At 45.0% G+C, this 27,221-nt stretch overlaps 1 protein-coding gene across 1 annotated transcript in view; it reads right to left on the bottom strand.

The window, feature by feature from the left end:
• Positions 1–27,221, bottom strand: part of DNAH10 (dynein axonemal heavy chain 10) — a 175,620-nt gene that overhangs the window by 62,887 nt on the left and 85,512 nt on the right. Inside the window, exons 33-45 of the mRNA XM_008005149.3 lie at positions 25,443–25,577; positions 24,638–24,790; positions 22,463–22,651; positions 20,029–20,175; positions 15,907–16,098; positions 13,595–13,713; positions 11,686–11,844; positions 7,480–7,615; positions 6,135–6,257; positions 4,940–5,074; positions 4,412–4,628; positions 2,055–2,174; positions 973–1,118 (exon numbers count right to left, since the gene is read on the bottom strand). Coding sequence (XP_008003340.3) covers positions 973–1,118; positions 2,055–2,174; positions 4,412–4,628; positions 4,940–5,074; positions 6,135–6,257; positions 7,480–7,615; positions 11,686–11,844; positions 13,595–13,713; positions 15,907–16,098; positions 20,029–20,175; positions 22,463–22,651; positions 24,638–24,790; positions 25,443–25,577 — 1,971 coding nt within the window. The remainder of the gene's footprint in view (positions 1–972; positions 1,119–2,054; positions 2,175–4,411; positions 4,629–4,939; positions 5,075–6,134; positions 6,258–7,479; positions 7,616–11,685; positions 11,845–13,594; positions 13,714–15,906; positions 16,099–20,028; positions 20,176–22,462; positions 22,652–24,637; positions 24,791–25,442; positions 25,578–27,221) is intronic.

The raw sequence follows: 27,221 nt of genomic DNA, 5'->3' as shown, positions 1-27,221 counted from the left end.
GGGACTACAGGTGCCCGCCACCATGCCTGGCTAATTTTTCTGCATTTTTAGTAGAGACAGGGTTTCACTGTGTTACCCAGGATGGTCTCAATCTCCTGACCTCGTGATCCACCTGCCTCAGCCTCCCAAAGTGCTGGGATTACAGGCACCACGCCCGGCCTCTGGGATCTTTTAAACAAGTTTCCAGTGATGCTGAGGCGGCCAGTCTGGGGACCATACTTTGAGAATGAACCTCTGCCTTCCATAACCCTCTCCATGCAGGGCACCCAAAGTGCAGGTGCACACGAGCTGAACGTGTTGAAGCTGAATGTGTGCCCTGCTAAAGCGACTGCGTTCAGGTGCACCTGGCCAGGCTGATGAGCACCAGCTGCAGAGTCCTGGGGGAGGGGTGTTGTGACGGAGGCTCCCAAATGCGGCATCCTAGTGCCTGACTCCACAAACCCGTAGGTCCCCTGGCTGTAAACCCCGCCACGCTCCCTGTGCACATCTCCATGTTTATCCTACCACTGCCTGCGAATCCCTACAGAACAGATCTTCACAGCTTGTTCACTTCACTTGTCCTGTGCACCCCGCAAACTCCATGCTGGGTACATATCCAACCCCCTACAAATTGGACATGTAACTGGCTGGAGGAAGGAAAGGAAACACTTGAAAAGTTTTGTTGAGCACACCCAAGCCATCCGTGGAGAGGGCCCCAGGGTGAGGAATGGAGGCCTCCAGCCTTCAGCCATCTCAGATGAGGATCTCAGATGAAGATCCTCCAGCTCTAGCCAGGCCTCCAGATGTCTACAGCCCTGGCCAACAGCTTGACTGCAATCCCATGAGAGCCTGAGCTAGAAACCCTCAGGTAAGCCACTCCCACATTCTTGACCCACAGAAACTGTGAGATCACAGTGTTTGTTGTATGAAGCTGCTATGCGCTGGAGTAATTTGTTACACAGCAATAGATAACTCATATGAATAATGACTTACGTTAGTTTCTTCACTCAGATTTTTGAGGAAATTCTGGGTAGTGGCTGTCTTAGAAGTGCCAGATTCACCAACAAAAATAACAGGTTGCTTAATTTTAACCATTTGTTCCAATATCCAGGTAGATCGAGTGGTATCCACTGTGTGAACTAAAATAGATATTAACAACAGGGGCATCTCAGTAGCTCCAGTAGGGTGAGCACTGGGGGCAACGTGGAATTGTCCTAGAACCCCACAGATCCCATAAAAAACAGCAGCAAAGGCCAAGACATGACCTCAGAAACAGTCACCCATTTAAGTGTATAATTTGTTGACTTTGGCACAGTTCTACAGCAGTGCGATCCTCACCACAGTCCACGTTTAGAACACCCGAGCTGTTTTTAAGATGCAATTCTGACTTATACTCAGGATATTAAAAACTCAGCTTCTCTGTTACTGACATCACTCAGACCCCTGCGGGATTTAACTTCCTGACCAACACCTTCCTCTGAAGAGACAGTGAAACCACAGCATCACATGTGGCTCCCGCCTGCACTGGCATGTTTTCATCCTGATGGACTCCTGAGAAAACAGGGACGTCCCACTCTACAAGTTCAATGGACCAAAGTCAGACACATGCTTTGTGAAATTATTCAGCCCATATTTTACCTAAATAGCCAGAGGGGTGCATTCTAAATGTGGCTCAGTATATAAACGCCCATGGCACACAGCTTTTCAAGTGAGCACCCTTTATAAAACACTGCCTCATTCCTTGCCATTTGGTCCCCACCCAGACAGCTCTGTGGACTGAAGATGAGCCTAGGGAAAGGCAAGGGGAGGCGAAACAGCATCTCATCCACCTGTGGGGATCGGCCTGCTGGGGAAAGAGCCACGGAAGATACTCAGAGCCAGCAGCTGACAAAAATACCAAAGGGGCCACCATCTATGCCCAGGAGGGCCCATGGCTCACCCTCTTCAATTCTTCTCTACCAGCTCTCTGCGTGGGACTTAGAGTACCAGAGAAGCCATAGGATCTTCTCTGCCTCCTCCTAGAGTGAGGATCACACACTCCTAAACCCAGGAACAAGGATTTGACTATGACTTACCCAGGATGTCGATAAATTTCCTCTCGGGGGCGTGAATATACTCTGGAACTAATTTACTCCATGGGACCCACTGATTCCGTCTGTCATCAAAATGAAAGTCATACAAGGTTGGAAGTTGACCTGCAGGAAATAATGGTTGATTTCACTTCAATCATACACATGGAAATGTAAAACCGGTTCTGGCACATGCTTGAAATGAATTAATGTTGCGTGTACCGCACGGAGGCCATAGTGAGTACTTCAATGCTGCTCCTTTACTGGACAAATATCGAGTACCTTGAACTAACGCTACTCATCACTGGACACATACCAAGTATTTGGAGCTTATGCTTCTTATTCACGGGACAGTCACTACCGTGACTTGTGCACTGGTCAGGCACTTTCTGAGTATTTTCAACTAACACTTCCCATTCACTGGACATACACTTCCCTGCAAATATAATAGCGAAGCAGAGAGCCCTGGTCCCTACCCTTGCAGTTGTTGGAGGTACAGATGGGGAGCAGATGCAGGCAAGAAGTGGCCATTTCAGTATGGAGCCGTAAGTGCTGCAGCAGGAGACGTGCAGGAACAGCGGACAACGCGGGAAGGCAGCGACCCAGGTGGGGCAGGGGAGAGATGGAAGCTGCGGGTGCCCGGGTAATCACCATCGCCTCCACCCAGGCCACGCAAGGCTTTACTTGAGTGTGTCTAAGAGCTGACGGGATGGTAGAGAGGGGGAGACTGAAGATGAGAGAGAGACTCAGATGGAACGAGGAGCCTGAGGAGGAGGAAGGGACTGGGTTGGCCTTGGCTGGGGCGGAGTGGGGGTGTCCTCTTCCACTGTAAAAGGAGAAAGCTGAAGACAGGAGCTGCAGGCTTTTCCGCTGGAAGGAGAGATTGCTATCAGACAGGCGCTGCTGTTCCTGTGGAAGGAGGAGGAAAGATCAGCTGCAGAGAGAGGCGACGGGCAGGGTGGAGATGTGGGGAAAAGGCCCAACGCTCCTTTGGAGCCAGGAGTGAGGGTGCCAGCTGGGGACTGGGATGTATGGAGACATCTGTCTTTGTGGCTGCATGGTCTTCTCCCTGTCAGCCCCTAGAGAGGCCGAGAAGACAGACTTGGGGTTTTCTCAGAGGGATTCAACAGGACAATTAGGCAAGGCATTTGGGGGTCTCAGGCAAGAGTGACTGAAGTGAAGGCCACCAGCCAAGGAAGTGAGGATGCAGGGAAGGGGCAAGTATGGGTGCTTGAGGTGACAGCAGACACTGGGGCAACAGAGTGGCCATCCCCATGAGGCCAAACAGGAGCACAGTGGCCCGAGTCACAGAGGCAGAGTAGGCGGAGAGCAGGATTCGTGACACAGACATGACAGTGCCAGAGGTCACCGTCAAGGGTGTGCTCGAGGGCCTGGAGGGCTGGAGTTGTGAGCAGGTGTCAGGAAATGGGATGCCCACTGGGCCATTCAGGCCCCCAAGATGAGGGCAAATGAGGGAGGCAAGCTAGGGAAGCAGGCCAACATCGTCTCCGAGTAAGGGAATTGTAGGCGGCAGCAGCACACAGCCAGCGTGGCCAGAGGAGCAGAAAAGCACTCCCTCAAGGGAGACTTCAGCTCTGGAAAAGTGCACTCAGACTCCCATCGAATAAAGCAGGCACTTGTAAAACATCTTTGATTTGCTCCATGACTCTCCATTAGAAAGACTACAGGTCATTTCATTTTAAACTTTAAAAAGACCACCAGGTAAGGAGTATAAAATACAACTTCAAAAGCCATCTATATTTCAAGCCGTGCTCAAATAGCAATAAGAGATGGACAAAGAAGAGTCCCAGCACTGCATGTAGACCTTGGAGAATGCATCTTTTTCATCATGGATGATTCACTGAAGATGCACAGTTTTGTGCAAAAACATAAAATGTTAATTTTATTATTTCCTCTGAACGATTTACAAATCCACTCTTGATTGTCTACTGTGCAAATACTCAGGAATACAGCAGATGAATTATATGGTGGAAATGGAGAGAGGTGGTTAAAAATAAAAATTAAAAAACAGATAGGGAAGCCCACAGGAGAAGAAACTCAAAGTCATGCAGTAAGTGAGAAGTTTAAAGAGCAAAGGAAGCAAGTGCCTACGCTGAGGCAAGAGAAGTTGACTGTCATCCAGAAAGACCATCCAGAGGGCTTGGGCTTCTACCACAGCAGTCGATGCATTTGAACTGCTTCTGGGGTCTCCATCATGTGCTCTGACCATTGCATGTTTCTCTAAAGAAGCAAACAACGTGGAAAACTCATACAGACAGAAATGTGGAAAAGCTTGTTCATTTCCTCTAGAAATTTAACCAAAAGCACTCAGAGCAGGGAAACAGGCGACACTCGGTTCCCACCTGGCAGTTCCCCAGGGTTGGCCCAAACTCCTTCTGTGTCAACAGTAGACAAAGAAGCAAGGCGTTTGATATATTCGTCAAATTTCGTCCTTCCATCCTCAAGCAGGGAGGCTCCCAGAGAGCAGTATAGAGCCTCCAGGAAGTAGCACTCCAGCAGGTCGAGGTCTTCTATTTCTCCTTCTAGTAACGCATCCAACATCTTGGCTAACTGGGTTACCTGGTTCACAGGAAAACATCTGGTTCAGCTCACATAGTCCACCCCCACAGTCCACCCCCAGGGTCCACTCCAGTCATAAATCCTGGGATCCCAGGTCCCAGAGCGATGGCAGCATATGACCCATCACGTTGGTTCCGACAGATGGAACCCAGTATCTTGACTTGCACAAAGCAAGCATGGCGCCCTCCTTGGCACTGACCAACAATGCTACTGTTTACCCTGTCTGGCATCTTCACTCCCCTTAAAACCCTACTGTGAGCCTGTCTTTAGGAAAGAATTTCTTTTTGCTAACAGCAGGGATCGTTTCTTACCATATTGAGGTCTGTCTGAGGAACTATTGTCTTCAGCTTCTCTGTTTGTCTTCCATCCACTATCCCTTCCACTATCACATCCATGAGATAGGGCACATATTTCTCAAAGAGACTATTCAAATTGTATTGTTCCACCTGTAAAAAAGCAGCATTCCAAAGCATTTCAAGGGTTTGTTTATTTAAATGGAAGTTAGTGGAAAGCTGTTCTTGCCCAAAGAGGATTGAGCAACATCTTCTGATGAATGATACATCTGGCAGGTGAGGAAACCCGGATAATAATGCCCTATATTAGCAGAGAGATTTGTCCTTTACAATATGCTTTCATCTCATCATGAGGTGTTTCATTTCGCTGCCACAGGGTCTACCATGCCCTTGGGGAGGAAGAAGGGAAGATAACAGTTCCCACTTGACAGGAAAGAGGCTGATCACCTTAGAGTTCAAGTGACCACAGTCATCCAGCAAAGACTGTAAAGCAGCGAAGGCCCCCTCCCTATCAAGGCACCAATCACCACCAGGGATTGCACGGGTCCTGAGACAGCTGTCTCCCACAGGACAGTGCCTCAAATGGTTCTATCATGCTTCCTTTGTTCTGCTCTTCTCTGGCATAATTATGTCCTGGTTTCCATTCACCTCCAACCTAGTAGCCCTCCTAGAGATACACCCAGACCACCTGTGTTCCTTTGAGAAGGTGGTCATAGTGTCCTAGGTGTGGTTGAGCCACAACCCGAACATGACTGTCACATCCATCTCTGCACTTTTCACAGAAGCCTTTTGTTAAGACAACACATTTCTGGCCTGTCATCTGTTTTGTAAATAAAGATTTATTGGTACACAGCCATGCCCATTCGTGTACAAATTTCTGGCTGTTTTCATGCCACAACAGCAGAGTTGAGTAGTGAAAGAAATCATATTGCCCACACAAAGTCTCAAATATTTACTATCTACCCCTTTACAGAAAAAGTTTGTCAACCTCTGGTCTAGACCAACCAATCCAATCATCACCTATCCCACTGGCTATAAATTATCTGAAATCAAATAAGTGTGTCTGCCATGTTGTCACTTAATTTGTGCTCAGGGACATAGGCAGGTCAAGGACAAGGTCATCACCTTCGACTACAAACATCCCTCTGGACTATGTTATCCAACTAGCCATCAATACTGATAACTTTAAGTTCATTTTAGAAAAAAACTTCACCTTGTTTGGTATTTGATTAACCCATTTTTCCCAGTAAGGTCTATATTTCAAGTTTTTAGGATCCACATAAACCATTCCACATCGAGAGACAGTTGCAGGGGAGGCATACTGTAAATCTCCAACCTGGAGAAATAAAGAAAATCAATCATGGCTACAGCTATACACAAGATAAACTAGATGTTTAAGGATCTTCTCTTATGGAAAGTTTTTACAACTGCATGAAATCCAAATCATACCAAAATGAACGCAGCTTTCATGAGGTTTTTAACTGAACACCTGGGATTTTGATGAGAAGATTACATACTTCTGATGTAACATCTTTTTAGTTTTTCTATAATAAAATTAATGTGAAAATATGTTGTAGAGTATCTGACAAAAAATAGAAAAGTATAAAGAAGAAAATAAGTTATCCAAATCCCACCACCTAGAAACAAATGTTGTTTTGAAGTGTTTTCCAGTCAATCTTTTTTCTTTATTATTTTTTTAACATAGTTGAGATCAGGCAGTATAAAACTTCATAAGTACACAGCTAAACCAGAAACTATTAACAAACCTAGCTCTCTCTACAAAAAAATTTAGTTCAGTCAGCTAATCAGATAGTAATATGTACAAATATTCCATGTACCCACCAATTTTGCAGTTAGAAATGGCATTAATGCTAAGTTAGAGTGAAAGCAAGTCCCAGGGCCACACCTATGAAACAAGCAGTCCATATCCTAAGCAGGAGATAGAGGGCTTTGGAGAATAGTCTCCAGGAAATAAAGGGACTCGACAGAATACTTGATATGATAGAAACTTTTTTAAAAATGAGGTTAAGATAAAGGCAAATAGTGTGAGGAAAAAAAAAAAAAAAAAAGGCAATTACAAACTCCAGACAAAGCAAATGGCTCTAAAAGAAAGTAAATGTAATCACAGTATATTAGTTGGTTCTTCAGTAAATATTTCTATCTTCATTATAATGTAAACATTATCTACTGTTAACCAACTTAGCAATATACTATTCTGACGTTAGTGGTATAAGAGATGAATTCTCACTTTTGTAGCAGTCAGTCGATAGATAATGTATAAACTATAAAATGTATAAAGGAAGAATATCATGCTAAGCCGGTTACTTATAGACAGTAGGGTAATCATGAGAAGAAACAATTCATAAAAAGTAAAAGTAGTTACCTCTGGGATAAAGAGGGATGAGAGGAGTAAAGAACAAAGAGTTGTACTCATTATAAACCCTTATGTATTGTTTGTTTTTAAATAATCGTCTATATTTACTACTACTTTAATAAACATTTACATTTTTAATTACAAGAAAGACTTATGTTCAAATTTACTTTTAATCACTACTTGCCTCAAAGAGCAGGGCACAGTGTGCTTGGAGCCGGATGCGTTCCCCATTGGCCAATGTCAACAACTTGTTGTCATCCATCACAGAATTCATGTTTTCCACCCATAGAGCATCCACATCACCATCAAATAAAATATACCTGCAGCAACCAAAGAAAGGAGAGGTATGGGTCCTAGAGAGTTTCCAACTATGGAACTTGGTATAACCTGCCCATTCATGTTGAATGTCTTTTTCCCAGGGTTTTCTAACCAGAATCTGAGACAGAGCACCCTAGCTGGCCCACAGGTTTAACTGAATGGCACATAAAAAATTGTTTGAGCCTGTAATCCCAGCACTTTGGGAGGCCAAGGTAGGTGGATCACGAGGTTAGGAGTTCAAGACCAGTCTGGCCAACATAGTGAAACCCAATCTCTACTAAAAATACAAAAAATTAGCCAGGCATAGTGGTGTGTGCCTGTAATCTCAGCTACTCAGGAGGCTGAGGCAGGAGAATCACATGAACCCAGGAGGCAGAGGTTGAAGTGAGCTGAGATAGCACTACTGCACTCCCGCCCAGGCAACAGTGCAAGACTCCGTCTCAAAATTAAAAAAAAAAAAGTTTGAGTTAATTGCCAATATTTAAGAATGAGGGAACTTCACACAAAAATCTGAATTTCTCACTTCTTGGGCAAACTGGAAGTTCTGAGCACACAGACCTGGATTCCTTCATGGGAACAATCTGCTGATGCTGAGGAGTGGCTGCCCATGGAGACAGAAAGTATCATAGTCCCTGCCCCTGCCACAACGCCTACCTCATTCTCTTACACCTGAGGCTGAGTATCAATTGCTATTGATCACTGGTTTTAACCCCTGGTTTCCTGTGGTACAGTCAAGAGTAAAGAAAGTATTTTGGATATCCATGTGTAGTGGGGCAAATGGTACCCACCCCCCATCAAAAGATGTGTTCACCCAGAAGCTGTGACTGGTGACCTTGTCTGGAGAAAGGCCTTTGCAGATGTAATTAAGGATCTCAAGATGCGATCATTCTGGCTTATGCAGATGAGTCCTAATCTAATGACAAATGCCTTTATAAGAGAAAAGCAGGAGGAGACATGAGACACGCAGAGGGGAAGGCCAAGACAGAGGCAAAGATTGAAATGATGTGGCCACAAGCCAAGGAACACCTGGAACCACCAGAAGCAGAAGAGGTGAGGATTTGCCCCAGAGCCTTTGGAGGGAGTGCAGTCCTGCTCACACCTCTTTTTAGACTTTTGGCCTCCAGAACTGTGAGATAATAAATGTCGGTTGCTTTAAGCCACCCAGTTATTTGTTATGGCAGCCCTAGTAAGCTAACACCACCATGTAATTTGCTCCATTTCACTCATTTGTGCTACCTGCTGGGTCCCTGGGAGAATCTGAGTTTACAAGTCCTGGTTTACACACCATGTGTGCTGGCAGCACGTCTACTTCCAAGGCCTCAGGTATTCAAGCTTCGGGATGGTTTCATTTTGTGGCTATACTGGGTGACATCTCATGCAGCGAAGCCCATCTCCACAGGACAGACACTATTCTACTGTGCTGAAATGGTGGTTTGATAGTGCCTCCATTTAACTCATTGATATAAGTAGTTGGATTTTTTTTTTCAGCATTAACATTTTGGTTTATTTCCTTCCCATATCTTTTTTCTTTTTAGCTTTTTATTTTTAAATAATTTCAGACTTACAGAGTTACAAGAATAAAATAGTATGAAGAACTCCCATATGCCTTTCAGTCAGATTCCCCCACTGTTACGTTTTTTACCAGATTTGTGCTCTCTCTTACTCTCTCTCTCTCTGAATCATTTGAGAGTCAATTGCAGATAAAATGTCTCCTTCCCTTAAATACTTAAGCAAGTATTTCCTAAGAATAAGCACCTTCTCTTTTTTTTTTTTTTTTTTTTTTTTTGAGACGGAGTCTCGCTCTGCCGCCCATGCTGGAGTGCAGTGGCCGGATCTCGGCTCACTGCTCCACCTCCCGGGTTCACGCCATTCTCCTGCCTCAGCCTCCCGAGTAGCTGGGACTACAGGCGCCCGCCACCTCGCCCGGCTAGTTTTTTGTATTTTTTAGTAGAGACGGGGTTTCACCGTGTTAGCCAGGATGGTCTCGATCTCCTGACCTCATGATCCGCCCGTCTCGGCCTCCCAAAGTGCTGGGATTACAGGCTTGAGCCACCGCGCCCGGCCATTAAGCACCTTCTCTTACACAACCACAGCAGAATTATCAAACTCAGGAAATTTAATATTGATACAATACTATTATCTAATATAAAATCCACATTCAAATTTCACCAGTTGTCCCTATAGAAAATCTCCATTTATATTCATTATAAGAGGACTCAAAGGCCAGGCGTGGTGGCTCACCCCTGTAATCTCAGCACTGTAGGAGACTGAGGCAGGAGAATCCCCAGAGCCCAGGAGTTCAAGACAAGCCTCGGCAGTACAGGGAGACTCTGTCTCTACAAAAAAAGCAAAAATTAGCTGGGCATGGTGACAAGCACCTGTAGTCCCAGTCACTTGGAAGGCTGAGGTGGGAGGATTGCTTGACCCTGGGAGTTCGAGGCTGCAGTGAGCAGTAATCATGTCACTGCAGTTAGCCTGGGCAACAGAGCATGACCCCGAAGAAGGAGAAGGAGAAGGAGAAGGAGGAGAAGGAGGAGAAGGAGAAGGAGAAGGAGAAGGAGAAGGAGAAGGAGAAGGAGAAGGAGAAGAAGAAGAAGAAGAAGAAGAAGGAGGAGGAGGAGGAGGAGGAGGAGGAGGAGGAGGAGCAGCAGCAGGAGGCAGCGGTGGCGGCGGAGGAAGGAAGAAAAAAGAAGAAGAAGAAAGAAGGAAGAAGAAGAAGCAGGAGGAAGAAGAAGAGGAGGAGGAAGAAGAAGAAGAAGGAGGAGGAGGAGGAGGGAGGAGGAAGGAGAAGGAAGGAGGAGAAGGAGGAGGAGGAGGAAAGAGGAGGAAGGAGGAGGAGAAGGAAGAAGAAAGAAGAAGAAAGAGGAGGAGGAGGAGGACAATGATGATGACAACGATGACAACTAGATTCAAGCAACCATCAACAGATGCTCAAACCATTGGGTGAGTGGGTGAAGGTTGGATAAGAAATGGGATATTTACTTAGTCATAAGATATCTCCCTACATTTGCATATCAACTGCGAAGAGGAAAATGGCACCTTAACCCAATAATCAAGATTAACACCACCCATAATAGGGCAACCAACACCACGTGCCCGTGATGAGATGCGAAGGACACAGCATCGTTCCTGCAGCCTTCCTGTCAAAGAGCCATAGCCTGAATCTAATTATGAAGAAGCAACTGACAAACCCAAACTGAGATCATTCTCTAAAACAGTTGGCCTGGAATCCTCCAGAACAAGGTCATAAAAGATAAAGAATCCTGAGGAACTGCTCAAAATTAAAGAATGCCAAAAACAAGATGATGGAACTCAGTGTGGGATCGTGGGTTCATCCAGAATCAGGGGAAAAGTGCTAAGAAGCTGTTTTTAAAGCCACGAGCCAGGACTTTGGACTCTTGTTATTTAAGGATTTTATTTATTATTAATGGGATTTGATTAGAACATAAAATCGGAACCATTCCTGCGTTTACAAAGAGATATTATAGGACCAACTAAAAGCTTTTTACCTTACACACCCTAAGAGCATTTATTATCTTACACACTCTCAGAGCATTTCTGTACTTGGCCTCACTTGGCCTTTGCCATGGCACGTGGTGATGTCATCAGGGCACCATCAACCACGCCTACAGATGGAAAACCGTGGCTCGGGAGGGCATTCCTGCATTTTCCATGGCACTTTGCTACCTTTCTTTGACTTACCTTGCCATAGAACATGGTGACCAGGCAGCTTGATGGCAGCTGTGTTTGAGGACTTAAGAGTCACACAGATCAGGGTCAAATCCCTGGCCTTGGGGCACGTTTCTGATCTTTTCTAGGCCTCAGTTTCCTCTGTGGTAAGCTGGGAACAATCCCAGTACCTAGCACATTGCATCACTAAGAAGACTGAGGTCACACGTAAAAAGCACTAAGACTGGACTACTCGCTTCCGAAGCACAGCCTCCAGGATTGAACTCCAAGTCTGCTGAAATCCAAGCATGAAGCTACAATGTATAGTCCTGCCACCGTTTTTAATGTTGAGCTAATTAACATTAACTAACCCAGGCTCTTTCCTACCTACAAAGATACTCACTTTCGCTCCTTCTTATCCGTTGGCCTGTTGATTTCCCTGAAGATGTTTGACAACACCCCATCGGTCCAGTCTCGGGTAGTTGGGTCCAGGATGCCATAGAGTTCTATGACACTCACAGCTTTGGGGTTCAGGATGTACAACTTCGTCATCAGCCCAAGCCTAAATCAAGAGAGGCTTTAGCCATGGTTCAAGCAAACTAAATGCATGAGGAAAACAGTCTGGGTTCCCTCTGTGAGGAATTAAATGTTTTAAATTCAAGCCAAAATTTAAAATGCAATCCATGCAAACTCTTCACTGGGCTTCCCTTCACTGTTAGTGCTTTTCTTCTAAACACAAAGCAACCACATTTCACCAAAAACGTGGCCACAGCACAAACGAGGTCTGAACTAGAAGCACAACTTCGCCTCTGGAGGGCGTCAAGAAGCTAACTTTCATGTATATTTCATATTTATGCATATTCTATATTCATATATATGACATTTAAGTAAATATCTCAGAATTAAGGGCGTATAGGAGACCGTATTCAGTCATCCAGGATAATAACCAAGCTTTGAACTACAAATGTTCAATCCTTCTTACCTGCAGAACATCTGCTCTGTGTTGACTTCATGGATCAAGCAGACAGGGCACTTCTCACCATAGTGCCTGTAAATCCCCACAGCCCTAACTATAGGATTAATTCAACCAAAGAGAACTAAACATCACACACTCCACAGTTCACAACCAACAAATCAGTAAGTCATAATAATGTACATGCTACATTAGACATGCATACGTGCGTGATAGTTCTATAAACTATTTAACAATGAATGAATTAAAGAATGAAATGCAGATGGCCGCAGTACAGCCCACTTAGAGTCAGTAAACCACTGTCAGCTGGTTTTCTCACATGAAACATATGAAGAAACAATGGGAACAAATGACATACACTTACTCTTTAGATTTTATAGACTGCCTATTAAGTCACAAAAATTATTGGCTTGATTTAGATTTTTGCCAGACTGTCAGCAACCACGGAGGTCTTTCTGGAATCTAGTTATTGCTTAGGAGAGAAGCGAGGAGTCAGGAATTCACTTTCAGTAGAAGGCTTTCAATTCACTGCAGGCTGTTATGACATACTCTCTCTCTCTCTTTTATTTTTTTTTTAGAGAGAAGGTCTCACTCTGTTGCCCAGGCTGGTGTGCAGTGGCACAATCCTAGCCCACTGCAGACTCAAACTCTTGAACTCAAGCAATCCTCCCTCCTTAGCCTCCTGAGTAGCTGTACTACAGGTGCACGTCACCACACACAGCTAATTTTTTTTTTAATGTGGAGATGGAGTCTCATTATGTTGCCCAGGCTGTTCTCAAAATCCTGGACTAGGCGATCCTCTCACCCTGGCCTCCCAAAGCGCTGAGATCACAGGCATGAGCCACCATGCCTGGCTCCTTTATGATCTTCAATGTGGGAGTGTACGATCACTGTTTCCTTCATGAAGAATTGTCCCTGAAGGGCTAGAGATTATAAGGCACCCGGGGAGGTGACATTCTTTTTCTGGCCACTGTGAAACCACAGCAGTGCTGCATAAGGTGAATCCTGAATTACTGTAAGGAAGCAATTTAGACACCAAAAAACTCTGACTTCACGTTCATTTTCACAATATCCTTATAAGATAGTTTGTGAAACTCTCATTTCACAAATGAACCTATTCACCATCTGATGCACAAGCGGGTTGCTATTTTGCATTCTAAAATATCTTAACTGAGTCTGCAATAAAGTCAGTAAAAACACCCTGAGTCAAAAGGGGTGTGTATTACAAATTTACCCTCCCAAGAAATCAGAGAGCAAAGTGGGACTTGGTAATACTGCCACCAAACATACACCGTGAGCCCCCTGGCAGTCAGGCCCTCCCCACGGAGGTCATACTCACTTGGTCTGGGCCTGACACAGAGTGTTAATGACGACGGACTTGCCCCCTCTGGTGGGTCCCACCACCATCGTCGTGTGGCGGGTTAACATGGTCTCGAACATTTGAACCACTTTATCCACCTGCGGGACAAACAATGGCAGTTGGGCTAAAACATGATCTTTTCCTGAAGCAGTTTTATTGAGATACAACACACACACCTACAATTTACCTTTGAAAGGGTACAAGTCAATGGTTTCCAGTATATTCAGAGACTTGTGCAACCATCCCCCTGAGCAATTTTAGAACATTTTTATCACTCCTCCCCGGAAAAAACCCTGTACCCATCTCTCCCATTCCCCTTTCCCCCAGCCCCTGGCAACCACTCATCTACTTTCTGTCTCTATGGATTTGCATATTCTGGGCATTTCATGGAAATGGGATCCTAGAATGTGTGATCTCTCACATCCGGCTTCTTTCGCTTAGCGTGTTTTCAAAGCTCATCCATGTTGCAGCATGCGTCAGCGCTGCATTCCTTTCTAGGGCCAAAAGATATCCCATGGCACGGACAGACCCCATTCTGTTTCAGCAGTTGATCCATCAATTGATGGATGTTGGGTTGTTCCCACTTTTTGGCTATTATGAATAATGCTGCTCCAGACATTCGTGAACAATTCTGAGCAGATGTTCGTCCTCACTCTTGGGTAGATCCCAGTAGTGAAATTGCCAGGTCTTATGGTAACTCTCGGTTTAACCTGTTGAGGAACTGCCAGGCTGTTTTCTAAAGTGGCTGCACCATTTTACATTCCTTCCAGAAAACACATGCTTTTAAACAACCAACTACAGAGAAAATCAGGGTCAGGAGAGGCACAGAAAGCTCTCATCCACGGCCGGTACCCGGTGCCCACTGCCCAGGCCTGAGGCCTCCGGGGTAGCCTGACACCCTGAAGCTGCCTGACCTGAGGCAACCTCCCAGGCCTGGAGGCTCTGGGCATTTACACTCTCAGCAGGACTCTGCCAATCAATACGTATTTCGCTTAATGACAACATATACAACTTACAGGCTCTTCAGAGGATCCAAATCCTACCCAAGCAATATCTAATTCAATTTTTTTCTAAGTGTGACTCAGGAGAAAAAAAAAGGTGAGGTGAGGAAAGAACTTCTGATGGTTGATGCCTCAAAACAAAATATTCGAGTCATCTGATCACATTGTGTGAAACAAACTACATATATAAAATTTAGCCTTAAAAAGGAAGAAATTCTGGGCCGGGCGCGGTGGCTCAAGCCTGTAATCCCAGCACTTTGGGAGGCCGAGACGGGCGGATCACGAGGTCAGAAGATCGAGACCATCCTGGCTAACACAGTGAAACCCCGTCTCTAATAAAACTACAAAAAAAATAGCCGGGTGAGGTGGCGGGCGCCTGTAGTCCCAGCTACTCGGGAGGCTGAGGCAGGAGAATGGCGTGAACCCGGGAGGCGGAGCTTGCAGTGAGCTGAGATCCGGCCACTGCACTCCAGCCTGGGCGACAGAGCAAGACTCCGTCTCAAAAAAAAAAAAAAAAAAAAAAAAAAAAGGAAGAAATTCTGACACATGCCACAACATGGATAAATGTTGAAAACACTGTTAGTGAAATAAGCCAGGCACAAAAGGACAAAAATTATATGATTCCACCTATAGGAGGTACCTAGAGTGGTCAAATGTGTAGAGACAGGAAGTCGAGCAGAGGCTGCCAGCGGCTGGAGGGAGGGGAGAGGGTAAGTAGTTAACGGGTACAGGGTTTTAGTTTTGCAATACGAAACGTTCTGGAGATGGTTAATGGTGATGGTTGCACAGCAATGTGAATGTACTTAGTGCTACCAAACTCTACATTTTTTCTTTTTTTCTTTTTTTAATTTTTTGAGACAGTCTCGCTCTGTCACCAGGCTGGAGTGCAGTGGCATGATCTTGGCTCATTGCAAGCTCCACCTCCCGTGTTCAAGCAATTCTCTTGCCTCAGCCTCCCAAGAAGCTGAGACTACAGGCGAGCGCCACCACACCCGGCTAATTTTTGTATTTTTAGTAGAGATGGGGTTTCTCCATGTTGGTCAGCGTCCCGAAGTGCTGGGATTACAGGCGTGAGCCACTGCGCCGGGCCTAACAAACTCTACATTTAAAAGTAGGTAACAGGGTAAATATTGTTATGTGTATTTTACCGTGATTTAAAAATGGGGGAAAATGGTTAAGATGGTGAAACTTTTATGTATTTTACTATACATATATTTTTAAAGAACTGCAAAAACAAAAAGCCAATGGAAAGGATGCACAGCCACAGTGAGCTCATTTTCCTGGCTTTACCTGGATGGGTAGGACCGCGTAGCCGTTCTCCTCCAGGACCTGCTCTACCGCATCATTGAAGTCAGGGTAGCGGACGCGAGGGCAGTCCAGCCCAGGAAACAGATCCGAAATCAAACCGAGGAAAAGAGGAACATCTTCAAACACAAACTTGGGCAGGTTCATGTCTCGCAGGGCCCTCATCAGCACCACGTCCTGCAGGAAATGAAACACATTTCCACGAGATTTCCAAAGGAACCCAGTGCTTTGGACTGTGTTTCCAACCCGGTGGAAACACTCTTATGAAATATAAAATACAATTTTTATGTAAACATTTTATACTTTAAAAAAAATTTTACACATTTAATTTAAAATTATATAATTTTAAATTACAGAAATTTATATAATTTAAAATTATATAAGTCTTGCATATATATAAATATATAATACATATATACAGAAATTACATAATTTTAATTTTTATATTAAAATATGTAAATATAAATTATATAAAATAAAGTTTATATGAGATTATTAAACATAAAATATAAAATATGTATATTTCACATATTTCATATAATATGTACTTCATATTATATAATATACACATATATGGCTGGGTGCATTGGCTCATGCCTGTAATCCCAGCACTTTGGGAGGCTGAGGCAGGCGGATAACCTGAGGTCAGGAGTTGGAGATCAACCTGGCTGACATGGTGAAACCACGTCTCTAGTAAAAATACAAAGATTAGCTGGGTGTGGTGGCAAGTGCCTGTAATCCCAGCTATTCGGGAGGCTGAGGCAGGAGAATCACTTGAACCCAGGAGGCGGAGGTTACAGTGAGCTGAGATTTCACCATTGCACTCCAGCCTGGGTGACAAGAGTGAAACTCTGTCTTGAAAAATATATATATATACATACACACACACATATATATACACATACACATGAAATATAAAATTTAAAATGAAACATAAATTATATATAAATGATATACATATATTATAATTTTATATAAATGAAATTTTATAAAATGTATATATATCATTTATATAAATTAATAAATTACATAAATTATATTTGTATTGTTTATAAATTATATAAATTTATAAAATTTATATAAAATGTTAATATGTATATTATATAGTGTAAACACGTACAAAATATATGTAATACAAAATATATAAAATTTCATATTTCATATTTAATAATGATCATATAAACCATATAAACTTAAATATGCATTTTTCAAAATTTCATATGAAAATAAAAATGTAAAATAAAATATATAAAAGTGAAATATAAAATATAAAATTGTATATAAACATAAAAATTAAATAAAATATAAAAAAGCAGCACAGGCAGAGGAGTGAGGCACAACACTGAGATCCAGCCTAGGGGCCGGGGTGGGCCTGCTCCTGGAAGGCCGAGTGTTCTGGTGGGCCGTGCGAGGAGAAGAAAACAGATTTCAGCCAGAGGGAAGAAGCAGAACCTTTCTCCTCCCCACCTTACAGAGAGGGGGATGGTCATCTACGTTAAGGCAAAGGTTCCTTATCACAGGAAGAACATTTGCCTTGACCTTTAAGTGTGCATATATATATATATATATATTTGTTTTGTTTGTTTGTTTTGAGACAGGGTCTCACTCTGTCACCCAGGCTGGAGTGTAATAGTGCCATCTCAGCTCATTGCAGCCTCCACCTCCCAGGTTCAAGCAATCCTCCCACTTCAGCCTCCTAAGTAGCTGGGACTATAGAAGCGTGCCACCACACCCAGCTAAATTTTTTGGTTTGGGGGATTTGTTTTGAAAGAAATGGGGTTTTGTCATGTTGCCTAGGCTGGTCTCAAACTTCTGGCCTCAAGCAATCCTCCCACCTCAGCCTCCCGAAGTGCTAGGATTACAGGCATGAGCCACTGCACCCAATCTTAGGTGCTTTTATATAAATCTCAAAAACAAAATGTTGAACTCAGGACCTGGCAAGCATCTCTATGTTGTCTCCTAGGGCAGGTAGTCCTGCTTCTTTATTCAGTATTCACTATCTGGAAATGTGGGTATCTCTTCTCTACACATTACCTCCAGGATGTGGAATGGAAAAGGCCACTTTTCTTTTTGTTCTGCCTCTCAGATTCAACACAGGAGCCCTGGGGATTGCAGTTCCCCTGCCTTCTCCAGAAGGAAGAAGAACTGACGTGGGGCTTCTGCTATTTGCTTAATTGTAAAGAGACCATGTTGCAAGCTGAAGGCTGATATTTCATTTGAAACAGGTGCTTAGGTGGTGGTATTTGCGAATTCTTTACCTTTTATTCCAAACAAGACTAAATAAAGGGCAAGTATAGCTGATTTCAGGGACTTTTTAATGTCCTCCAGTTTCTGCCACTCTCATGATAAGCGCAGTTGAGAACTGCAGCAATTCCAAATATGTGGTTCTAATTTGAAGCAAAAGACGCTAAATCCTGACTCATCCTGTGACATAGATTTACTGAATAAGAACAAAGGTCCAAGTTTGCAAACTTTTGACGTGATAAAGAAGCCCAAAGACAATATAGCAAAGTTAATTTCCTATGTGAAGAAACCATCACAGTCTCTGTACAAACAGTTTTACATGTGTAACTCCACCTTGTTGGATGAGAAGAGGGATTTTCCTCCTAGAAAAGGAGGCTGTTTTTCACCTCTTTCTCAGAAGTCCTTGGATATTTGGTATTTGCAATGTGTTTTCATTCTTCTAAGGAAGTACCAGATTGTGCAGCAGTTAAGCCTATGAATGCATGGTTGGGTTCAGCGTAAGGCAGTAAAAGAAAACAAGCCAGCTGTGACTGCAGTGATGGGACCATATTCACCTCCCTAGGAGGAGAGACTGCTGCAATTCGCTTCACTCTTTTTTGTAGAGCCTTAGATAGCACTTGGGACTGTTTTCCCTGTTGCTAAGACTGAAAGTGGCATCGGTGGTTTTTCAGTTCAGAAGATATGACCCACCCAATAGTATGATCGCCCTTCAACTTTGGACATAGATGAGCAGGGGAGAAAATGAAAGAAGTTTCCATATAACTTCTTTCTCCTAAGAAAAAGAAGTAACAATGACGAATGCAGCTTCATCTGACTTTATAGTGTTTTACATTTTACAGCTTCCTTTTTTTTTTTTTTTTTTTGAGACAGAGTCTCGCTCTGTCGCCCAGACTAGAGTGCAGTGGCCGGATCTCAGCTCACTGCAAGCTCCCTGCCTCCCGGGTTTACGCCATTCTCCTGCCTCAGCCTCCCAAGTAGCTGGGACTACAGGCGTCCGCCACCTTGCCCGGCTAGTTTTTTGTATTTTTTAGTAGAGACGGGGTTTCACCGTGTTAGCCAGGATGGTCTCAATCTCCTGACTTCGTGATCCGCCCGTCTCGGCCTCCCAAAGTGCTGGGATTACAGGCTTGAGCCACCGCACCCGGCCAGCTTCCTTTTTTGTAAGAGCATAAATATCTCTTCCTTCGACCCCTCCAAAAAAAAAAAACCCAAATGTGTGAAAACCCCAAAAGAATGAAGTGATTTGTGGTAGCCTGTCCTATGGACACGAACAGGCTTCTATCTCCGCACTGTGACAGCCTCTCCTCCTATGGACACGAACAGGCTTCTATCACTGCACTCACGGCTGTTTTGTTTTCTTTTACTACCCAAATGTGTGTGTGCGCGTGTGTGTAACATTATGAGTACAGTCACTAGAGAAACAGGTGAGCCTGTTGCCCACAGAACAGCATTGACTGAACTTTTTCTTTAAAGTCCATGTAAAAACAACCACAATCGTTCCCCTTTTTTGTTGCAAAGAGAAAATAACAACTCACATTCATGCTTTCATGAGAATTTTGTTAGTCCCCACCATTCCGCCACACCCATCCTGAGACTACAGATTGATTATTACTATGGAAGCATCATAAATGTTGGTTTTGGAGCAAGGACGTTGCACTCAACCTTAAGGTACTAAGTGTAATTACAAAGCAAACGATATAACAGGTAAGAGGCCGAAGTAAGGCCAGAGCGCTGGGGGAAGCGGCTGCTAAGACTTAAACATTTCAGGTGATACCATACTGTGCCCATCACCTCCCTGAAAGCACATAGTAAATGCACATGAACCAGCTGAAACCAGAGAATGTTCCAGAACGTGGCCCCTACCTCCCTAAGGTCAGAGGAGCCTCTCTTCAGCTCACCAGCCATGACCAGCACCGACTTCAGGGCTCTGAGTCCAAAATCATAGTGATACTGCTTGGACAGCTGCTCCCGGGCCAGCTTGTATAGAACTGTCATCTTTTTTGCCAGAGTCTTTTGGAAAGAAGATAATAATACAAAAAAAAAAGATAAAATGACTCAAAAGCAACAGAGGATCATTCTACAAATGCAAGAAAACAGGGGCAGGTGTTCCAGTGCAGCCGCTCTACAAATAAGCAAATTCTGTCTCTTAACTTTCAGAAATACCAGGGTAGGTCCTTCATTTTTAAATATGGCAAATTGGGAATTAATGTGAAGGAACATCTGTGTTACCAAAATCTTCACCATCTTAATTTAAAGAACAGAACCATTTGTAGGAATCACACTCCAGAAATACACTGCTTCTTTACTTTGACCTAAACCTATTATTAAGGCTTTAACTGGGCCAAGCATGGTCACTTAAGCCTGTAATCCCAGCACTTTGGGAGGCCAAGGCGGGTGGATCACCTGAGGTCAAGAGTTCAAGACCAGCCTGGCCAACATGGTGAAACCCTGTCTCTGCTAAAAATATAAAAATTAACCAGATGTGGTGGCACATGCCTGTAATCCCAGCTACTTGGGAGGCTGAGGCAGGAGAATCGCTTGAACCCAGGAGGTGGAGGTTGCAGTGAGGTAGTGAGCTGAGATCACACCATTGCACTCCAACCTGGGTGACAGAGCAAGATTCTGTCTCAAAAAAAAAAAAAAGGCTGTAAATGTCTTTGAGGACAAGTCAGCCACCTCATCTACAGCAAGCGTTCAAAACCCACAGGTCCCTAAGGCAAGTGTGGCAATTTTAGTCATAAAAACTAGGAACAAGAGATCTCGTCACGCCACCTCAAAATCCTGACGCAGTAATAGGCACCAAGAGCTTTCAAGAAAAGACATATTGCAGAAACGCAATGTGACAACCTTCTGTTGAAAGTATTCTCTATTTTGTAACTTTTCCAGAGCTTCTGGAAAGATCTTACATACGTACATGTTATAGATAGCTGAAAAGAGGATAACCATTATCTATAAAGTTGTTTTTGAACCACATATTCTCAAAGGCATTGTGCTGAGTAAAGAAGCCCGCCTCAAAGGGTTCCATACTACACGTCTCCAGGTACAGAGCAGCCTCAAAGTGACAAAATTACACTGGCTGAAGAACAGATCAGGGGTTGCTAGAGTTAGGGTTTAGGGGAGAGTGTGTCTAGTAAGCAGTAACAAGAGGCTGGGTGTAGTGGCACACACCTGTAGTCCCAGCTATTCGGGAGGCTGAGGTGGGAGGATTACTTGAGCCCAGAAGTTCAAGACCAGCCTGGGCTATAGAGACCATGTCTCTACAAAAAATAAGCAAGATTAGCCAGGCATGATGGCATCTGCCTGTGGTCCCAAATACTCAGGAGGCTGAGGCAGGAAGATCATTTGAGCCCAGGAGTTTGAGACTGCCGTGAGCTGTGATCCCACCATTGCACTCCAGCCTGGGAGACAGAGTAAGACCCTGTCTCTCTTCTTTGTGGTTGTGGTGATGGAATAGTTCTGTATCCTGATGTGGTGACGGCCACTCCCGTCCACATGTGTTAAAACATCATAGAACTAACTACACGCACACGCCAGAGAGAGAATGGGAAACCTGGTGAAATCCACATAACGTCTATACCTGAGTTAATGGCACTTGTGCCAACACCAGCTTCCTGGTTTGGGCAATGGGCTATGGATATGTGAGATATTCTCATGGGGAAAGGGGCACCCGGAAATTCCGTGCTACTATTGTTGCAACCTCTTGTGCATCTTAAATTATTCCAAAACTAAAAGTTACAATTTAAAAGAGGTGGGGGAGAGAGACAGAGCAGAAAAAAAAAACCAAAAATCAAAGAGCCACATGGAGCTAACACATCCTAGGTCCCATCTGGAAGAGCCACACAGAGCTAATGCGTCCTAGGTCCCAGTCTGGAAGAGTCAAACGGAGCTAACGTGTCCTAGGTCCCATCTGGAAGAGCCACACGGAGCTAAGGCGTCCTAGGTCCCGTCTGGAAGAGCCACATAGAGCTAACACGTCCGAGGTCCCCAGTCTGGAAGAGCCACACGAAGCTAACACGTCCTAGGTCCCAGTCTGGAAGAGTCACACGGAGCTAACGCGTCCTAGGTCCCAGTCTGGAAGAGTCAAACAGAGCTAACGTGTCCTAGGTCCCCAGTCTGGAAGAGCCACACGGAGCTAACGCGTCCTAGGTCCCCAGTCTGGAAGAGCCACACGGAGCTAAAGTGTCCTACATCTCCAGTCTGGAAGAGCTGCATGGAACTAACACGTCCTAGGTCCCCAGTCTGGAAGCAGACCCGGGTGAAGTCTGCACTGCGCGGACTGGCACTGCCAAGGCCCCACCTTGGCCCCCAGGAAGCCCTCAGAGAAGAGCATGATCTCGCAGATCTGCTGCATGTCGGGCACGATCACGACCACGGGCCTGAACAGCGCCTTCACTGACTCGGGCAGCTCCGTGCGGCCCGCGTAGCCGGGGTTCATGGTGATGAAGATGCCCATGCGGGAGTCCAGGGAAATCTCCTGCCCTTCAAACTGGAGAGCAAGAAGGAAAGAAGCAGTTAGGTGGCCCGGCCGGCCCGCCCCCTGGAAAGGAGGCCTGCAGTGAGCCGCGTGGGGATTCATTTTCGTGGTAGGAGGCGGATGACACCACTAGCCTCCTTTCCCCTCCCCAGTGTTCAGTGCAGGGCCCCCCTCACCGAAGACCTTGGGGAGGGCAGGTCTCAGTGGAACCCCAAACTTGGACCTGAACCCAGGGGCACTACCTTGGAGAGGGGCCCAGGTTGACGAAGCACAGAGCCTGGGGCTGATACAAGAAGCCGTTGACCCTCAACAGATCACTTAACCTCTCTGAGTCTCAGTTTATTTTTCTGCACAACAGAAATGCAACCTACCTCATGGCACGGCTGTGGCGATTAAGGGAGACAGGCCAGGTTGGGAGCGCCCAGCCCACCACCTCACAGAGCACCCGCTTCCATTCTTCTCACCGGGCTGTGCACCCTCTGCGGGTGCCTGGACTTCATGTGGTCACTCCTCCCTAAAGAATCCCACCTCAAACCCTTCAAGAAACCAGTCTTCATTCCTCTGGTTGCCCCAGGTACCAACGAACCATGGAAATCCCTATATTCTTAGCCTCTTTAGCTGAAGGTTGAGTCCGGTTGTCTCTCGGTGAAGTTTTCTGTTTTATTTTTTTTGATTGTCCGCCAGCCAGGCAGAGGACAGAAATTTTTATTTTTAGGAGGCACAGTCTGCATCACCAACAAGAGGGCGGCCTGGAAGACAGCCAGCCTCCCCCAAAACAAGGCCACTGCCTCGACTCACAGGTGCGCCCTGAGACCTTCCCCACCCCTCCTCGGTATCCCACAAGAGGCCCAGATGGGCCCTGGGGAAGAGCAGACAGCTGCTGCCTCCTAGCTCTGAGAAACACAGCTTCTGGGAACCTACATCCGTTAATTCCCTCTCTCAGGAGCAGTCAGCTCAGCCCCAAAAATCCCTCAAAAGAACTCATCAAAAGGAAATCTATCCAGACCCCTTACTGGAATCCTGAAAATATTGAACGGTCTCCAGTTGACACACTCTCTTAACAGTGAGCCCCACCGAGACCTGAGGAGGAGGCAGGTGGGATGCCAGGGCCGCCAGCTCAAGCTGAATTTTCATCCTGGACCTCCCAATGGGGCTCTGAAGGATGTATAGGAGATTTCCAGTAAAGGGAAGAAGGGACAATTCCATTCAGCTGGGGACGCACATGGTGTCACAGGGCAGGGTTTGACTGTGCAGCAAGTGGCTTAGTGACAAGTGTGCAGGGCATGGAGCGGGGAAGACAGAAGCAGAAGGACAGCAAGGGACCCAGAAGGCCCTGGTGCAGGGAAATGGCCCACCCACGCTGGTCCTGTGTTTTCAGAGAACCCCCTTCTGGGCCTCCTAGACTACATAATAAGATCATGTTTCTCCAAATTTGGATCCAGCTTAACCTGGTATAATTTAACACAGACTTCTCAAACTCAAGTCTGCAAACATATTCTTCAGCAGAGAGAAATTGATGAATTCTCAACAATTGTTTCAAAATTTTGCCTTCTCACTTTGATAACCTTGCAAATCCTGCTTATCATGACGCCGTAACTTTACAAGCTATGAAGACAAAATTTCGTATTCACTGTGACAATGTGATTGCATGGAACATTCACTTTCTAAGTCAGGTTTTCTCAAACTTGGGAAGTCACCAAGAATATTTTTTCCCTTCTAGGGGGCCCTGCACATCACTTATTTGAGAACTCTGCCCCACCCCCATTTGTAACTATTAGTTCTATGTCTGGAGTCAGTGTGACGTCCTTGGACTGTTACAAACCTTCTATCATCAACGATGATAATTTTGGAAACTCAATCATCTCAACTGGAAAAGCCAACAGATCTTCTACAGGAAGACTGGTCTAGAGTGACAACGGCCCACCATCTGATGTTTCAGAGGTAGTATGGCAAGCTTCCATCCTGGGGACATGGTCCCGGGGGCTTCACGCATCTCACCTGGAACGTGGTTAACTGATGGATCAGAGCATTTCGGATCGTCTGGATCTGAGAGGAGATCACGGAGAGCACAGAAGCGTCGATTCGATTAAACTCATCAAAGCAGCCCCAAGCCCCGCACTGGGCCAGGCCAGAGAAAATCTTTCCCACGGCCTAGGAAGAAAGACGTATCAGGACAAGGACAATTTTCATCTTTAAAACTGCAAGCAATGCATTTATGGATATATTTTCTAAATTAAAGCAAACCATGAGATCGCCGATTGGCAGAGAAGCAGGCGACCAGCCACCTGACTAGTGGATTTTTCTGGCAGGACTTCCAAGGCCCCTCATGGGCTGGCTCCTACTTGGGATTTTACAAATCCAGATTTTTGTGTAAAACTCCATTTCTCTTCTCTTCTCTTCTCTTGAAATGTTGGAAAATCTAGCAATGCTGGGTCCACTTTCCCAAATGGTGATTATGAACCAGAGTTGGACAGTGGCGCCCTCTTCAGATGGAGTTTTGCTCTGCAGTTAGCTGCAGATCCCACCTCTCTCTACTGTCTGCTGGCCGCTTTACTCATATACATTATCTACCTGACCCTACTAGGCTAGTGAATCCGGGACTCTTGCTCCACTTCCTGCTAACGAAGCAGGATCTTCAAGCAGACACACTTGGGTTCTGGGGCTGTGGTGGCGGAAGGTTTCCTCCTAGCTTCTTCCTGCTGACGTCATGTCACTTCACAGAAGACTAGGAGGTGAAATGCCATGTCCTGCTTTAAGCTCTCTACCTAATGAGCCAGTACCAAAGGTGACAGCAAGGCCTTACCTTGTAATCCATGCCTTCACCACAGTTGGTGACAACGCAGAGCAAACCCAAGGCTTTCGCCAGGTCCTTGGTGGTCTCGGTTTTGCCGGTACCTGCTGGGCCAGCAGGGGCCCCACCCAGATACATGGACAGTGCCTGTTATAAGCCAAATGCAAAACATATGTTTTCTGGTGCACAGAAGGAAGTGGGTGTCATTTCCAAATTCATCACTGTGACTACAGGTGCAGAATAGAGAAAAAATGTGGTGGTTGCTTTCATGTGTCAACTTGACTGGGCCACAAGATGCCCAGGTAGCTGGCTAAACATTATTTCTGGGAGTGTCCGTGAGTATGTTTCAGGAAGAGAAAAGCAGATGACCCTCCCCAAAGTGGGTGGGCCTCATCGAATCCGTTGAAGACCGAACAGAACAGAAGGATGGAGGGAGGTTACATTGGTGCTGCCTGACTGCTTGAGCCAGGGCACTGGGCTTCTACCCTTGGCACTTCGGGTTCTCAGGCCTTCAGACCCAGACAGGCATCTACACTATGGGCTCTCTCACTGGTAGAACTTCAAACGCTACTGGCTTTCTTGGTTCTCCAGCTTGCAGATGGCAGATTGTGAGAGTAATCAGACCCTGTCATCACATGAGTCAATGCCTCATAATAAATCTCTTCCTAAATATCCAGATGGATGGATGGATGGATGGATGGATGGATGGATGGATGGATGGATAGAGATAGATAGATAGATAGATAGATAGATAGATAGATAGATAGATAGATAGATAGAATAGATGATAGATAAAATAGATGATAGATAGGGATGATGGATGGGTAGAGACAGAGAGAGAGATATGATAGATAGATAGATAGATAGATAGATAGATAGATAGATAGATAGAAATAATAGATGATAGATAGATAAAATAGATGATAGGATGATGGATGGGTAGAGACAGAGAGAGAAGATAGATAGATAGATAGATAGATAGATAGATAGATAGATAGGATGGATGGATAGATACATGGATAGATGGATGGATGGACAGATAAAATAGATGATAGATAGGGGTGATGGATGGGTAGAGACAGACAGAGAGAAGATAGATAGATAGATAGATAGATAGATAGATAGATAGATAGATAGGATGGATAGATAGATACATGGGTGGATGGATAGATAGATACATAGACGGATGGATGGATGGATGGATAAGATAGATATATAGATATAGATAGATAGATAGATAGATAGAAACAGATCGATAGACAGAGAGAGAGACAGACAGACAGACAGATAGACAGACAAACAGCTAGCTATGTCCTACTGGTCCTATTTCTCTGGAGAACCCTAACCTACACAGATAAGATGACACTCTTTTTCTCAAAAACAAAGGACTTTATCACTCACAGCACAGAAGGCAGCATGGACTTCCTGTTCTCACTCATTCCCTTTATCCCTGTTCCCCCAAATCCCATGGGGTGATGTGGAGATGGGCCCAGGTGCGTGCCACACCCACAGCGGGTATGAGTCTCAGCTGAGAAAATGTGAGCCTAAGAGACCACCAATCTAGCCAGGTGTAGCGGTGCATGCTATAGTCCTAGCTACTCAGGAGGCCAAGGTGGGAGGATCACTTGAGGCCAGGAGTTCAAGGCAAGCCTGGGCAACATATCGAGACCTCATCTCTAATTTATAAAAAGAAAAAAAGAAAACTAGCAAGCATCTGACAAACAGTCTTGGGGGTTGCTTGCCAACCTGCCCAAACTCTGCCTGGATGGATGTGTTACCTTCATTTCCTGT

Source organism: Chlorocebus sabaeus, chromosome 11 (genome assembly GCF_047675955.1).
Source record: "Chlorocebus sabaeus isolate Y175 chromosome 11, mChlSab1.0.hap1, whole genome shotgun sequence".
NCBI classification, from domain to species: domain Eukaryota; kingdom Metazoa; phylum Chordata; class Mammalia; order Primates; family Cercopithecidae; genus Chlorocebus; species Chlorocebus sabaeus.
This window is presented reverse-complemented; position numbering and strand designations above follow the sequence as displayed.